The sequence below is a fragment of the Centruroides sculpturatus genome, unplaced genomic scaffold, assembly GCF_000671375.1.
Source record: "Centruroides sculpturatus isolate CEXI.00-Female unplaced genomic scaffold, Cexi_2.0 scaffold453, whole genome shotgun sequence".
Lineage (NCBI taxonomy): Eukaryota > Metazoa > Arthropoda > Arachnida > Scorpiones > Buthidae > Centruroides > Centruroides sculpturatus.
In genome coordinates, this window is record NW_019384758.1 from 229818 (window position 1) to 248163 (window position 18346).

The following is an 18346-nucleotide window of genomic DNA, read 5'->3' on the forward strand; positions in this document are numbered from 1 at the left end:
CATACCCAAATCTTCGGTTAGGATGTGGTGCACTCGGTCGACAGAGATGCCTGTTGTCTCAGCTATCTCACGCGTTTTCAAACGGCGATCTGCTAATACCAAATCGTGAACTTTGTCGATGTTTTCTTCAGTGACAGCAGTTGACGGCTGTCCGCTGCAAGGGTCATCTTCCACACTTTCTCTGCCAGATTTAAAAAGGGCTGTCCATTTTTTCACAGTGGTGTACGAAGGAGCAGACTCTCCTAAAACTTCATCCATGTCAGCTTTGATTTGAGATGGGGTCAACCCTTTTTTCGTCAGGTATTTTATGATTGCACGAGTCTCCATCTTCTCCATTTTTGATAAAGCATGTGCACACTGACTATCTGCTAAGCTGTCGTGGCAAAACTTTTTGACAAGTCAAGCGGAAATTGGTATTGTATCTTTAGCAAAGATGGCTGAATTATTCCCACCAAAAATTAAATTGATCGCAGCGCCACATGTAGGCAAGGCCGCAAACTTTTTGAACAGCCCTCATATACTATTTGTTACATTTTTGATATATTTGATATTTCAGCGAGATGTTCAAAACAGTTATAAAAAATTTGAATTTCTTTTCACATAATCATTCAAACCTGGAACCAATACAAAAAACATCCCAGAGAATTCAAAATACCTGACGATGGCCTGTAGATCAGGTTGAAAATGTTTCTAAAACAATAAATATTGGTTATCAGAGACATAAGGTGTGTGGGCCATAATGATGTTGTTAATGAAGTTATCCAAAATTTCATATAACAATAATTATTAATTGGAATACTTATTGAATTTAGTTTTGAATATTAATACCATACCACAGTAGTATTCAAATTTAAAATTTAAATACATAAGACATTAAAGTGAAATTAAAACTTTGGCATGTTTACATAAAAAGAGTTTCCAAGTTTGGGTATCTCTTTATTTTCTTAAGTATTAAGGTAAACTTGGATAAGGATAGTATTTATGTGAAGGTGCCATAGGAGACTGTCATCTATTTCGATACCTAGATATTTTGCACTATTCGCCCTTTGGATACGTATGTTATTAATTCTTACTTACTGATTTCAATATTTTGTTACCATATTACAAAAGTTTAATGTATTCAATTACCTTTATCTAAACATGTCTGATTATATAAATACACAAATAGAACAGCAAGTAGCTTATTTTTAATCATGAAAAATATAAAATTGGTAACAAATTGTAAGGTCAAATGAAGTGTTAATGAGAATATGCAAAAGTACAGTGCATATTATCATTAACACTTTATTTGACTTTACAATTTGTTAAAAGCTCATTCATCTTGATTTGTTTTAATGCTACTTTTCTGTCTATTGAGTACAACAACCAAAAGTAGCTTTCCATCATTAATCAGTGTACAACAGGAGAGCACTGACATAAAGCTTCAAGGTTAGCAATGTGACCATAACAATTATGCACAATTTGCTCTATGTGAAATATATTTTTTTTAATTAAGTACCCATAAACACCCAAATATTAAGTCAATTAGCATTGAAAAAAATGCAATGTTTACAGTAGTTGAGTGTAGAAAAAAAATCTGTTATTCTAAGTTCAGATCTGCTAAAGAGGTAAAATTACATTGATTTGGCAGGCCCTTTGGAAAATTCATCATTCTGCAATCTGTTAAAATTAGAATCTACTGTCTTATTGATGAACACTGCATATATAGTAGAACCCTGATTATCCAAGTTTTATATCTTAGTGAATTTAATTATATATAAGAATAACAATTTGTACATCATGTATTATATAGCTAATATACATACAAAACTTTAAGAATAAAAATGTGTGTTTTTATAGTTATATTTTAATATGAATGATTTGTCTCAGATTGAAGTTAAATGATAAAAGAATTACAGAAACAAATCATTTTGTAATGTGTATTATCATTTTAAATTTTCTTTCATGAATTGCAGTATACAAAAATAGTGTATTCAATAAATAAGACCTAACCAAAGAATAAGAAACAATAAACAGAGCACCTTGTAACTCCAGTAGTAAATTTAATAAATCAAAAAGTTCATGACCTAATATCATAGGCCTGCCTCAGTGAGTACATGAATTTAAAATAAAACGAACAAACATGAGCATATCGAATGCAACGGAAATCATTTAAAAATTGAAAAGCATTTTAAAGAGAGCATTTGCATAGAAATTAACATTAACAAATTAATTAAATAGTATACAAATAAACAAAATGGTATGAAATTGATAAAAATTGAGATTAATATAAACAAAAACAATTATAAGATGACTAAGTCCCAAATTATATTTCATAAATGAACTTCAATGCCATAGTCACGGTGTCAGCATCCCTTTGATTGATACAAAATAGTTTTTGGTTGTCTTTAAAAATTTCTAACAGTTCTAGGAGCATAATAGTCACTTATGGGTTTACTTCAAATAGTCGGGGTTCTACTGTATTAAAAGTGTCAACTTTTTAAACATACCTTTCAAGGGAAAACAGAAACAGTCATGAATTGTGCTTTTGTTCTTCAACATTAAACCTTTTTAATTTAAAATGTTGTTTTTAGCAGTACTGCTAAAAGACAACTTTTATGCAGTCTGTTTAATTGATTCTTTTATGAACATATACAATTACTTTCTAGAAATATATATTGGATTCAAGGGAAAAAAATTCATTCCTTTCCATTGCATTGAATATCAGGAAATAGTATATAGATGTTGGGGATAAAGTTTTAAAGACAATTTCTACATTGAATTGTTGCACATTAAAGTACTTGAAAGCTTGAATATTTCATTATATGTCTGAACAAAAGCATACTGGTAAACATTAGAAACATATTCAGTCAAAAAAAAAAATTCTGTTAGCAGAGCTTACATTACAACATTAACATTACAATTACCATTTTCTGGGTTATGCAAAATGTCATGCTTTTTTATGTTCAACAGTCAATATTAAAACTTACCAGATAAATTTCTGTTTGTACCTTGTTATTAATAGGACTTATTAAAGTCCTATTAATAACAAGGTCCAAGTAGACAAGGATACACAGAAATTTATAAGAGTAAGAACACAGAGGTAAAAAGAACTTACCAGATAAAATTTAAGAGCACTATCTATAGGCATTTATTAATGCCAATAAACAGTGCTTTTAAATTTTATCTAGTAAGAATTACTTGGCATGAGAAAATATTTTTTTTATATCAAAACTTAAGGAATCTAAAACTTAATGATATTCAATGTTTCTTGATATATTCTAAGCCCATAGTTTAGCCAGTAATGTATATAACTAAAATGAAGAACATTCATATGGCAGAATGAATGTGGAATAGCTAGATATCACTATAGTTCTCATCTGTTCTGGTATTGTTGGGCAGTCACATATTCATAGAACAGCTGAGGAGATGCCAAGTTTTAATCAATTTTAAGTCAATTGATATTACAGCAAGATCCTAAAATATGATTAACTATTCTAGTGATAATTTCTGGCCATATTTAATCAAATGTGCATGAATAAAACTTGTATCATCATCATTTGTTTATTATCAAGATTTTTATGAATAATGCAATGAGAATAGAAATGTGTTATTTGATAAAGCTAGTTAATTGTTATTGTTAATAATAATTAATTGATGAAACTAGACATAACTTTTCTAAATGCTTTATCATCATTCCTAATTATTTTCACCTCTGGTTTGTCAAAACGTTTTTATGTAATTAGTACAATAATATGAATAGCAAATGAATACTTTAGAATGACCTCTGAACTGTAATTAAGAAATGAGCTTTTTTTTCATTACTAATGTAGACACTTACAAAATAATAGGATAAATTTAATAAAAAATTATCAAGAACAATAAGTTTTAATCTTACAGAAAAATTTTTTATAAATTTTCTAACAGACAATATTTAAAATGTCTTTAAAATTTCATCCATTTGAACACACAAGGAAATAACAGTCTTCCAGGCAGAGTCAACGTTTCTTTAGAGGCTACTCATCCACCTCAATATGTAAAACATTAAAATTTTCCCTCTGGCAATGGCACAATTAATTAAAACATATACATTTTGATAAAAATTAATTGATTGTGCCATTGTTAGAGGAAAATTTTAATGTTTTACATATTGAGGTGGATGGGTAGCCTCTAAAGAAAGGTCAGCTTTTCCTGGAGGACTGTTAATTCCTCATATGTGTTCAAAAGGACAAAATTTTAAAGACACACTTTATGTATTTTCTGTTATGGAAAATTTTTATAATAAATTTTAGTAAGTTTTAATAGGATAAATTTGTCAAATACTAAATATAATTCTATTATATTTTCAATGAGTAAAATAATTTGGTGCAAATGTAAATAATACTACTACCTTTATTTACTTTTTTTTAATGCAATATTACAGTCTGAAAAAATCTAGTGACATTTGGTTAAGCATTTGGCAAATAATTTAAAAATTGATATATTATATATACGTATGTATTAATATATATTATGTGTAGATATAAATTATAAAAAACTAAGTATTTTGGAATAGCTTGTGAACAGAGATGTCTAGTTGNGTTAGTAATTGTATTTTTTAATACTTCTATGTACATTTTTTACATTTTTATTTTGTTACTCCGTTGGTTATTTATTATTTAAATTTTTATTTTTTATTTTATCTTATTCTGTTGCTTATTTAATTTTGAATTTTTGTATTCCATTGATGGAATCCTTTAATTCAAATTTGGTTCTCAACCTGAAGATGGCCTGTGAATCAGGCTGAAAACGTTTGTTTGAAATAAATTATATTTCTTGGCAAGGATAAGGTGTTAGTTACATAGATAAATATGAAGAGTTATTGTATAACTATTATTTGTAAATATTATATTTGATATATTGTTTTACTAATCAAATGACAGTGCAATATATTTCAAAGTTTGAAATATATTGATCAGGCTATAACCTGGCTACTTAAATGTATAGATAGTTTGAATTTGGACTAATGATGGGTGATTAAGTTGCAGTGAGTGAACAGAACAGTGTTGCTTTACCTTCTAGATTAATTGGTATAAAAGCAAAGATTGGACAAAGGTAGCATGATTGGCAACACATCTGCATGATAAGCAGATGTGAATTTTAATCACACTGTGGATTAATAATTTCTTCCAGAATATTCTAAATGAATGAATTCTAATGATCAAATTTAATACAAGATGGCAACTTAATTGCTTTCCTTCAGTCCTAATTATGAAATATCTGCACATTTAATTAACCAGGTTATAGTATAGTTTGATAATGAATCCAGAATTATCATTTGGTTATTAATATATAGTTTAGTCTTTGTTTACTGTAGGCCTATCATATGTTTCCATATATAGTTTCATAAATAATATACACAATCTGTTATGAAGATATATTCTCATTGCTTAATGTTGTTTATTTGTGATATGTATATTTTTATTCAGTAATCTAAAAAAATTATAAATATTATAATATAAAAATTATAACTTTACTCACTATTTCATACAGATAATTTCAGTCCTACACAAATGTTTTTGACTCCTTTGAGAAATCTTCTTTAGATCTTTACCATAGTAAATTTGAAAAGTTGAAGAGATTCTAGTTCTGGAATGCTTTTTAAGAATTCTTTTTTACATAGTGAAGAAACATTCAATTTAAAAATATTCTACCATTTTCAACTTTTCAAAGGAGTTGAAAACATTAGTACAGGACTGAAATTATCTGCTGGAAATAGTAAGGTTATAATTTTTATATTGTAAACTGAGGTTCCAGCTTGATGTTAACTATATTTTTCATTTCAAATGTTCATCATCTGTATTTTAATATTAGAATGCAATATTTCTTATCCATTATAATTTTTATATACTGATTAAAACAAATTAATTTGAAATATTTTTAACTATTTAATTTGATAGTTGTTATATATTGTAATGTCTAAGCATTTAAAGAATTTATTTTTTAATATGTATTATTACATGGTTTCAAAATTACTAATGTATTATTACATTAATTTTAGAAAATAAAGTTAATCTCTATTTCCATATAATTTATTAGAATTTTCAAAATGATCAGTTCTGTTCATCATTTTATATATTGAAATCTGATTGTCTTTTCAAACAAATGAAACTTTAGATTTTTATGTACGTTCAAACAGAAAAAAGAAGATTTAGCCTAGATCAGGAGATAGCAATCAATTTTTAGTCCCTACAAGATGATGTAATAAATGTAATAAAACAAACAAGGCAGTCTATTTTTCTCAGTTGATCAATGATAATGAGGCTGAATGAAATCTCTTCATTTAGCTCTATTCTTAGTTGAAACAACCTAATAAAATCTGGCAATTGTTTTCCTATTAACATTACAAATGTTGTTGTTAATTGGACATTGGCATTTCATTCAAAAACGGTTCCTTAAGCACAAAGGTATATATCAAATCCACCCATGACCCATTATACATTCCTTTCTTCTCCAATGACACACACACACACACACACACACACACACACACACACACGTATAAGCTTTTGGCATTTAGAGCTCTTATTAGAAGAGCATTCCATTATTACTCCAATGTGTACAACAGGTTGTGACAATTGAATAAGATCAGAACCATTGCTAGAACCTTGGGATTTGGAGCAAAAGTTATTGAGGAGTTAATAAGCTCATACTCAAATCCTAACAAAAAGAAGACAAAGCAGAATATGAACAAAGAAATTACTAAGTTCACTTACAACAGAGGAATGTCCAATATCATGAAGGAAATTGCAGACTACAAGAATACAAGATTACTATACAAAAGGGTACCACAGTTTATAATTTGCTTAGAAATGATAAAGATACGATCAAAGAGGAAGAACAACTGGGGTATACAAGATACCATATAAAAATGATCAATTAGGCCTGAACAAAGAATATATAGGTGTCACTACTAGGAATTTCAGCAAAAGGCTTAAAGAGCATATATACAATGTAAACAAAGGGCACTATACTACGGCACTATCCATAGTAGCACAAACAGAGGGTTCGGTTGTTGAATAGAATGAGGCTAAGATTGGTAGACCAGTGCGCTCATTGTCTTTAGCAATGACTATAGAAAAGTTTGAAGTATATTGATCCAATCTTACTGGCAAGTGTTTAAACTACAAAGATGCCAGAGGATTACCATTGGCATGGAAATTTATGATAAAAAATAATGTAATAAAATATAATATGTAATGCACATTCGATTGATATAATTATGTATATTGTGTTAGTATTATTTTATTTTATTCCATGTATTTTAATTAGTTCAATTTAATATATTTACGAGGGCTGTTCGGAAAGTTCGCGGCCTCACATAGAAAAACAAACAAAATAATGTTAAAATTTTTTTTATTTTTCAATGTAATCTCCTCTGTTAGCAATGCACTTATTCCAGCGATGTTCTAGCTTTTTTATGCCATCACAATAGGTCGATTTGTCAAGGTGTGCAAAATACTCATTCACTTCAGAGATGACTTCGTCATTTGAGTGGAATCTCTTTCCAGCCAAGAATTTTTTTAGGTTTGGAAAAAGGTGGAAGTCACTGGGGGCCAAATCAGGTGAGTACGGTGGATGTGGAACTAATTGGAAGCGAAGTTCGTTTATCTTTTGTTCAGTGATTCTGGCGGAATGTGCAGGTGCATTATCGTGGTGGAACAGAACTTTTTTCTTCTTCAAGTGTGGCCTCTTTTCTTCGATTTCTTTCTTCAGTTTTTCCAAAAGTTCACAGTAATAGACAGCATTAATGGTCTTTCCTCTTTCTAGGTAGTCAATAAAGATGATGCCTTTAGCATCCCAAAAAACCGAGGCCATCACTTTACCCGCTGATGGAACTGTCTTTGCCTTCTTTGGTGGTGGCGAACTGTGGTGTTTCCATTGCTTCGACTGTTCTTTTGTTTCAGGAGTGTAGTAATGGATCCACGTTTCGTCAGTAGTCACAAACCGACGCAAGAAATCCTGTGGGTTTTTCTGGTAGAAGTCCAAACACTCCTTTGACATCAAAGTGCGAACACGTTTTTGCTCGGCGGTCAGCAGATGCGGCACCCACCTTGCTGAGACCTTCGTCATACCCAAATCTTCGGTTAGGATGTGGTGCACTCGGTCGACAGAGATGCCTGTTGTCTCAGCTATCTCACGCGTTTTCAAACGGCGATCTGCTAATACCAAATCGTGAACTTTGTCGATGTTTTCTTCAGTGACAGCAGTTGACGGCCGTCCGCTGCGAGGGTCATCTTCCACACTTTCTCTGCCAGATTTAAAAAGGGCTGTCCATTTTTTCACAGTGGTGTACGAAGGAGCAGACTCTCCTAAAACTTCATCCATGTCAGCTTTGATTTGAGATGGGGTCAACCCTTTTTTCGTCAGGTATTTTATGATTGCACGAGTCTCCATCTTCTCCATTTTTGATAAAGCATGTGCACACTGACTATCTGCTAAGCTGTCGTGGCAAAACTTTTTGACAAGTCAAGCGGAAATTGGTATTGTATCTTTAGCAAAGATGGCTGAATTATTCCCACCAAAAATTAAATTGATCGCAGCGCCACATGTAGGCAAGGCCGCAAACTTTTTGAACAGCCCTCATATACTATTTGTTACATTTTTGATATATTTGATATTTCAGCGAGATGTTCAAAACAGTTATAAAAAATTTGAATTTCTTTTCACATAATCATTCAAACCTGGAACCAATACAAAAAACATCCCAGAGAATTCAAAATACCTGACGATGGCCTGTAGATCAGGTTGAAAATGTTTCTAAAACAATAAATATTGGTTATCAGAGACATAAGGTGTGTGGGCCATAATGATGTTGTTAATGAAGTTATCCAAAATTTCATATAACAATAATTATTAATTGGAATACTTATTGAATTTAGTTTTGAATATTAATACCATACCACAGTAGTATTCAAATTTAAAATTTAAATACATAAGACATTAAAGTGAAATTAAAACTTTGGCATGTTTACATAAAAACAGTTTCAAAGTTTGGGTATCTCTTTATTTTCTTAAGTATTAAGGTAAACTTGGATAAGGATAGTATTTATGTGAAGGTGCCATAGGAGACTGTCATCTATTTCGATACCTAGATATTTTGCACTATTCGCCCTTTGGATACGTATGTTATTAATTCTTACTTACTGATTTCAATATTTTGTTACCATATTACAAAAGTTTAATGTATTCAATTACCTTTATCTAAACATGTCTGATTATATAAATACACAAATAGAACAGCAAGTAGCTTATTTTTAATCATGAAAAATATAAAATTGGTAACAAATTGTAAGGTCAAATGAAGTGTTAATGAGAATATGCAAAAGTACAGTGCATATTATCATTAACACTTTATTTGACTTTACAATTTGTTAAAAGCTCATTCATCTTGATTTGTTTTAATGCTACTTTTCTGTCTATTGAGTACAACAACCAAAAGTAGCTTTCCATCATTAATCAGTGTACAACAGGAGAGCACTGACATAAAGCTTCAAGGTTAGCAATGTGACCATAACAATTATGCACAATTTGCTCTATGTGAAATACATTTTTTTTAATTAAGTACCCATAAACACCCAAATATTAAGTCAATTAGCATTGAAAAAAATGCAATGTTTACAGTAGTTGAGTGTAGAAAAAAAATCTGTTATTCTAAGTTCAGATCTGCTAAAGAGGTAAAATTACATTGATTTGGCAGGCCCTTTGGAAAATTCATCATTCTGCAATCTGTTAAAATTAGAATCTACTGTCTTATTGATGAACACTGCATATATAGTAGAACCCTGATTATCCAAGTTTTATATCTTAGTGAATTTAATTATATATAAGAATAACAATTTGTACATCATGTATTATATAGCTAATATACATACAAAACTTTAAGAATAAAAATGTGTGTTTTTATAGTTATATTTTAATATGAATGATTTGTCTCAGATTGAAGTTAAATGATAAAAGAATTACAGAAACAAATCATTTTGTAATGTGTATTATCATTTTAAATTTTCTTTCATGAATTGCAGTATACAAAAATAGTGTATTCAATAAATAAGACCTAACCAAAGAATAAGAAACAATAAACAGAGCACCTTGTAACTCCAGTAGTAAATTTAATAAATCAAAAAGTTTATGACCTAATATCATAGGCCTGCCTCAGTGAGTACATGAATTTAAAATAAAACGAACAAACATGAGCATATCGAATGCAACGGAAATCATTTAAAAATTGAAAAGCATTTTAAAGAGAGCATTTGCATAGAAATTAACATTAACAAATTAATTAAATAGTATACAAATAAACAAAATGGTATGAAATTGATAAAAATTGAGATTAATATAAACAAAAACAATTATAAGATGACTAAGTCCCAAATTATATTTCATAAATGAACTTCAATGCCATAGTCACGGTGTCAGCATCCCTTTGATTGATACAAAATAGTTTTTGGTTATCTTTAAAAATTTCTAACAGTTCTAGGAGCATAATAGTCACTTATGGGTTTACTTCAAATAGTCGGGGTTCTACTGTATTAAAAGTGTCAACTTTTTAAACATACCTTTCAAGGGAAAACAGAAACAGTCATGAATTGTGCTTTTGTTCTTCAACATTAAACCTTTTTAATTTAAAATGTTGTTTTTAGCAGTACTGCTAAAAGACAACTTTTATGCAGTCTGTTTAATTGATTCTTTTATGAACATATACAATTACTTTCTAGAAATATATATTGGATTCAAGGGAAAAAAATTCATTCCTTTCCATTGCATTGAATATCAGGAAATAGTATATAGATGTTGGGGATAAAGTTTTAAAGACAATTTCTACATTGAATTGTTGCACATTAAAGTACTTGAAAGCTTGAATATTTCATTATATGTCTGAACAAAAGCATACTGGTAAACATTAGAAACATATTCAGTCAAAAAAAAAAATTCTGTTAGCAGAGCTTACATTACAACATTAACATTACAATTACCATTTTCTGGGTTATGCAAAATGTCATGCTTTTTTATGTTCAACAGTCAATATTAAAACTTACCAGATAAATTTCTGTTTGTACCTTGTTATTAATAGGACTTATTAAAGTCCTATTAATAACAAGGTCCAAGTAGACAAGGATACACAGAAATTTATAAGAGTAAGAACACAGAGGTAAAAAGAACTTACCAGATAAAATTTAAGAGCACTATCTATAGGCATTTATTAATGCCAATAAACAGTGCTTTTAAATTTTATCTAGTAAGAATTACTTGGCATGAGAAAATATTTTTTTTATATCAAAACTTAAGGAATCTAAAACTTAATGATATTCAATGTTTCTTGATATATTCTAAGCCCATAGTTTAGCCAGTAATGTATATAACTAAAATGAAGAACATTCATATGGCAGAATGAATGTGGAATAGCTAGATATCACTATAGTTCTCATCTGTTCTGGTATTGTTGGGCAGTCACATATTCATAGAACAGCTGAGGAGATGCCAAGTTTTAATCAATTTTAAGTCAATTGATATTACAGCAAGATCCTAAAATATGATTAACTATTCTAGTGATAATTTCTGGCCATATTTAATCAAATGTGCATGAATAAAACTTGTATCATCATCATTTGTTTATTATCAAGATTTTTATGAATAATGCAATGAGAATAGAAATGTGTTATTTGATAAAGCTAGTTAATTGTTATTGTTAATAATAATTAATTGATGAAACTAGGCATAACTTTTCTAAATGCTTTATCATCATTCCTAATTATTTTCACCTCTGGTTTGTCAAAACGTTTTTATGTAATTAGTACAATAATATGAATAGCAAATGAATACTTTAGAATGACCTCTGAACTGTAATTAAGAAATGAGCTTTTTTTTCATTACTAATGTAGACACTTACAAAATAATAGGATAAATTTAATAAAAAATTATCAAGAACAATAAGTTTTAATCTTACAGAAAAATTTTTTATAAATTTTCTAACAGACAATATTTAAAATGTCTTTAAAATTTCATCCATTTGAACACACAAGGAAATAACAGTCTTCCAGGCAGAGTCAACGTTTCTTTAGAGGCTACTCATCCACCTCAATATGTAAAACATTAAAATTTTCCCTCTGGCAATGGCACAATTAATTAAAACATATACATTTTGATAAAAATTAATTGATTGTGCCATTGTTAGAGGAAAATTTTAATGTTTTACATATTGAGGTGGATGGGTAGCCTCTAAAGAAAGGTCAGCTTTTCCTGGAGGACTGTTAATTCCTCATATGTGTTCAAAAGGACAAGATTTTAAAGACACACTTTATGTATTTTCTGTTATGGAAAATTTTTATAATAAATTTTCTAAGTTTTAATAGGATAAATTTGTCAAATACTCAAACACATTTGTCAAATACTAAATATAATTCTATTATATTTTCAATGAGTAAAATAATTTGGTGCAAATGTAAATAATACTACTACCTTTATTTACTTTTTTTTAAAGCAATATTACAGTCTGAAAAAATCTAGTGACATTTGGTTAAGCATTTGGCAAATAATTTAAAAATTGATATATTATATATACGTATGTATTAATATATATTATGTGTAGATATAAATTATAAAAAACTAAGTATTTTGGAATAGCTTGTGAACAGAGATGTCTAGTTGGTAATGAAAGTTGGTAATGAAGTGATTTTAAAATTATGTAAATGTAGAGGCAAAAATAATTAATATGAGAACCTTATTCTTCCAGCACAATTTTTAAATAAAATGACAAATGCTTTTGGGCAGACTCACTGTCCAACTTCAGACCCAGTTTTGTTTTTTTATATTGTCCATGTAAATCTTGTTTATAAATAGGAAAATAAAAATATTTTTGTATTATTTTTGAGTAAGATTTCCTCACTTTGCTAATTTGAAACTGCACCAGTATAAGTTCTGTTTATAAACAAGGTCTATGTGGACAACATAAAAACAAAGTTTTAAATGATAAGAACATAGAAACACAAAGAATTCAGACCCAGTTTTTTACTACATAGTTATAGTCTATTTTGGAACATACAAGTTGTGCAAGAAGTGGAAGTTATAATATAACTTCCACTTTTGTTCAAGTTTCACATATTATGTAAAACTTGATACATGCCTATGAAATAAGCCAAAAACATCTTTGTTCTTAATAAATTTGGTTTTAGGAAATGTCTGGATGGTGTTGAGATTTTCATGTTAATTACAGTTCCAGCTTTTTTCATCTGTTTTATTGAGAAATAGGAAACACTGAAACAATGATTGCATTTTTTAAGGCTTCAGTTCTCAAATGTCTGTTTAAAACTCCACATTCAAAATTTAATTAAAATATTTTGTGCACTATGAGAAAGGTGAAATTAAAGTATATTAAAACATTTGAATATTGATATCATTATGCACAGTTTTAAAATATTTTGTTATATATAACAGAAAAAGTCTTATTAAAACTGTTTCATTAAATTTTTGATTCATGTGAAATTTTTCAGATTAACATTTGTGATGGATGCATCCAGTCACCCATTGGATGAAAATCACTCTGATATTAGTGATGCTGGTAGTGAAACTCATGATAATTTAAGTCAAAATGATTCTAACGAAGGTTCAGAATCTGATATAAAATCAGCAGATTCAGAAGAAAGCAGTCGTGCTAGTTCATCAGATGAATCAGACAATGAAACTGAAAAATCTAAAGAACAGAATGTAGACAAGAGAACAAAAATCAAGTGTAGCAAAATCAATGATAATCATCAGTCTGAAAATCCACAGAAAGATGTGGATAATTTCATTGAGAAAATGCCTGAAGATTCTTCAAATACTTCTGATCACATTTTAGATACCTCTCTTGATCAGTGTATAAAAGAAACTTCTGTTATGAATTTGAACTCTTCTATGAAAATAGAAAAAAATGATATGCCTAATGATAAAGAAAAAAGTTTAGAAACATTAGAATTAGACTTTGAAGAAGATGATCAAGAAAAAGAAGAAACATCTAAGATTGAAAATGACGATAAGAAGGAAGATGGCGAGATTAAGCAGAAGTCTCCATGTATTCAGGTATTCTAATTTTTGGTAGTATTTCTAAAGGTTAATTTTAGTTAAATTTTTATCCTTTAATAAATTATGATTCTTCTAATTATGTTTAATCTCTGTTACATAAATTTTATATCAACTGTTTGCATTTTATAGTTTTAATTAGTAATATAATCTTATATCTATGATTGATTTTATCCTGAAGCAATTATACTAAATATGTATTCTACAGAAATTTGTAATTATAAGTGCTGATAGACCTACACTTGCTGTTGATAGATGTGACAGATTTGAAATTCAAACTTTTATGAGAATACACACATTCTTACATACTAGACATGAATTCAACAGAATAAATATATCAGATTTAATTAAAAATGTATGCATTCCAGGTCATTATAGCTCCATCTTTGGGTACAGAGCCTCAAAACTAAACAGAGAATTTTTGTTATTAGATAAATCTTTCATTTAAAAAAATTACTGTATTTTAAATTTGGATTAACTGTTCAATTCAGATTTAATGTCTATGATTATGCTTTAAAAATATTTGTTAAATTCAATCTGGTTTTATTAGTTTTGCTAAATATTTAAAAATATTGAGAGATTGTCAGTATAAATGACAATGTACAGTACATTTGACTTAATCAATATTTATTTCATTCATATATTCATAATAGCAATTTTTTTTATTATTACATTAGCCTAGGTTCACCTTTTAATTAAATCTTTTTTTAAAAATCAAATTTTATTTTTTAGATGTACTGTACATTCCATTGGAAATATTTTCCCAAATAAATTATGTTAATCAAATTATAAATATTTTAAAAGAAGTAGTTTCCTCTAGAATTAAATTTGCATTTGTCTTGATATATTAAAGCATCTGAAAGGTATTAATTCATAATTTTAATAAATTTTATTGGTTACATTTAACTTTAGAGAATATATAAAATTTATATTTTAAAGTAATGAGATTAATATAAAATTTTATTATTTCATTTCTTGTAACTTTAACATTTTTAAAGTTAGTAGAGTAAACACACAAGTTTGTTAAACATATTTAATTATTCAAAATTAAAATGTATAATTAAATATATGAATTGTATATCTGAAATAAAAGTATTGGTAACAGGGAAATTGAAGATCAATTTCATAATTGTTTTACTGAAAAAATCTGCACTGGATACTTTTATAAATTTTTGACATAATTGTGGAAACAACTTAATTTAATTTTTTCATTAGTATTTTAAACTGCACACCACTCATACTTACTCCAACACATAATTTAATGGAAGCACAAACATTTTCAGCCTCTAAGGGGCCATCATCAGGCAAGAGAGCCTTTTTTTTTTTTTTTTTTTTTTTGTAGCAAAAATTAACATGTAAAATTAATAATAAACAATATTTGCTGATTCTAATTGATCATTAGCTAAAGTTGATAAATGATTTCATATAATATAAAACATTTTTTCATGTGATGAAAATTCACAAAAAATATATTTCTTGGTAGACTGTACATACTGGATGAGTCTATTTCATTCAGTTTTTTCACACACTGTTGAGATAATAACGATTCCACAGCAGAGTCTGTGAAATCGTTTCGTTATTACCCAATAAATATATTTTTTGTTAATTGTTATTACCCAAGAAATATATTTATTGTAAATCTAAATTTGTCCTGGCAATTTTTTCAAATGAAAAAAATTCTTTAAATATTTCTAGTGGTTTTTTTTTTCTTAATTGTCTATATAGTAATTGAAAGAGGGTTTCAATTTGTCCAACTTAGTTTGAGTAAATGGTTGGGGTTAAAAATAGTTTGGGTATCAAATTAAAGCTCTTATGCTGTAGGTGATGTTTCTGAAGAGATATTTAATTCTATGGGCAAACATGACAGGTGATTGTAAAATCCCTTGTGACCCCACAGTTCTCACAATCCACACTTCGGGAACCATGGATATAGAATATAAAGAACAAGTAAATTATCCTCAACAAAAGAGAANTTAAAGGTTGATTAAAATCGCGATAAAATTTTTTTGCACGGGCAAAAAATTTTGAAAAAATTTGGGGACCTAAAAAACATTCCAAAAATTCAAAAAAAAAATTTTTTTCAAAAATGGCCTTAAGGACCACATTTTTCGTAACACTATGTAGGCTTGACGTATATATACGTCAATGGAGACTGAGGGGTTAAGATAATTACATTATAGCCAATTTTACCTGTTTTCACAGAATGCAAGAATTAGGTCCCCCGTTTCCAGACTAATTAGAGACCTGGTCCCAATTCTATTTCTGAACGTCTCCTGTTCACGTCCAGTCAAATGAACTATTTTCAATGTTTCTGGAACATTTACAATCGTTCTATAATCGAACCAATATTCTAATTTTATGTTCGAATTAAATTCGAGCATAACATTCGAAATAGAAAACCACTTTCAACCACTTTCAGCCCCATATCTCCCGCACCCTTATAGCTATCGAGATGTGCACGAATGGAGACTTGGGGCTACTACGACATACAAACACCATTCACGTGCGATGTGTAGTTTTGGTGGAAAAGTGAAATATAGGGACATACATGTCCATTTTTATATATATAGATAGATAGAACAAAATATTATAAAATATAATCTTATAATATAATCGAGATGGGTTGATAATGATAATATTAATAACTGCAGAGCCCAAACAGTTAGGAGTTGAAATTTGGTAACAGTTAGGATATGTCATGAGAACATACACTAAGAAGGGATTTTCAAAATTCTCCCTCAAGAGGGAGAGGGACAAGATTAAGGCTTACCATGAAGAACTCGGCTTCTATTATACTATTTTAGATGCGGTTTTTTGCATTTTTGATTGCGTTTTAATAGCGTATGCCATGAGATGCACATTAAGAACGGGTTTTTCAAAATTTCCACTGTGGGGGAAGAGAGAGGGTTAAGGATTATCCCAATGAACTCGGCTTCTACTGTACTATTTTAGATGCCTTTTTTGTATTTATGCAGAAAATTGAACATATTTTTAGATTTTTCTAAAAATTCTCAACGATATTTAGTGTTCCATCATATATAAAGTTGACGCAGGGTGGGTGTGTGCATAAGTTTGATTTATTCAAACTTTTCATCTTAATGTTTGAATTTATGTTTATGAATGATTTGGGAAGATTCAGCTTATTTTTCGAATTTAGTAAACCTGAAGAAGAACCCAGAAGGGGTTACAAAAATGTTTGTTATTCATCATTTAGTGATAGTATTCACTGGATAGTGGTTGCTGAGAATCTTAATTATTGTTATCCCAGTGTGGTAAGCAAAATTTTCTAATTAATCTCAGAAGAGAGGGGACCTAATTCTTGCGCTCAGTGGAAATGGTTAAGATTGGCTATAATCTAATAATCTTAATCTTTGCTATCGTTACTTTTTGTTTGAGCAACACTGGGCTCATTTGCTAGTATAAATAATAAATTAAGAATGAAAATATTAACAATACTAAAATATTTATAATACTTTGCTCTACATATCATATAGATATGTAGAGCAAAGTATTATAAATATTTGTATTGTATTTGAGTCGGTTAACATTTAAAATTTTTGGAAACGGCATCTGATCACATATCAAATATTTATAAACTGTATCATTGCATGCATGGAATGTTCAGTTTTGAAATATTTTTTTAACTTGTTTGGCATAAAAAAAGCAGCTCTCTTGTGCTTCTTAAAGTGGCTGAAAACATTTGTGCTTCCATTAAATTTTATATACTGGCGTAAATATGAGTAGTATGCAGTGTTTTTAATCAACTGTTCTAGATTTTGGGAGTGTTTACATCAGTATTTTATCAATCATTTTTGTCATCAGTTTTTTGGAAAATTATTTATTAAAAAAAATTACATCATTAGCATTATAATAATATTTTTCTGTGATTTCCCCCCTCCTTCTTTTTTTTTCACTTTGCCAATCTAGAAAGATTGGCAAAGTGGAAAAAACCTCATCTGAAGATGGCCAATAGATATCCATCACAAAGAAATGAATTGGGCTTCTAAAATATTCTGTTTGATTTTATATTTAATGTTGGAAATAGCAAAAACTAACTAAATAAATAAATATATGTATAATTTTTCTAGAAATCAAATTATTTACTGAATTGTGATATAAAAAAATAAGCCTAGTAGCTAAGAATCAGTACTCTTGGAAAACATTTATGTTCAGAAATATATGGTAATGTTGGTGTAATTAACAGTGTTGCATAAAAATTAATTAAACAAAAAAAATAGTGAAATGTAGCATGTAAACTTCAGTTTTAACT

The 18346-nt window shown here is 28.8% G+C and overlaps 1 protein-coding gene across 5 annotated transcripts in view; it reads left to right on the forward strand.

Moving 5' to 3' along the window:
- Window positions 1–18346, forward strand: part of LOC111628737 (zinc finger CCCH domain-containing protein 18-like) — a 70223-nt gene that overhangs the window by 10072 nt on the left and 41805 nt on the right. For 4 of the 5 annotated variants that reach the window (XM_023372575.1, XM_023372573.1, XM_023372576.1 and 1 more), the window contains exon 2: window positions 13509–14076. In XM_023372575.1, the coding sequence (XP_023228343.1) occupies window positions 13522–14076 (555 nt within the window). In that variant the 5' untranslated portion in view covers window positions 13509–13521. Of the gene's footprint in view, window positions 1–5540; window positions 5737–13508; window positions 14077–18346 lie in introns of those variants that run through there. The other variant, XM_023372574.1, reaches the window with a different exon arrangement.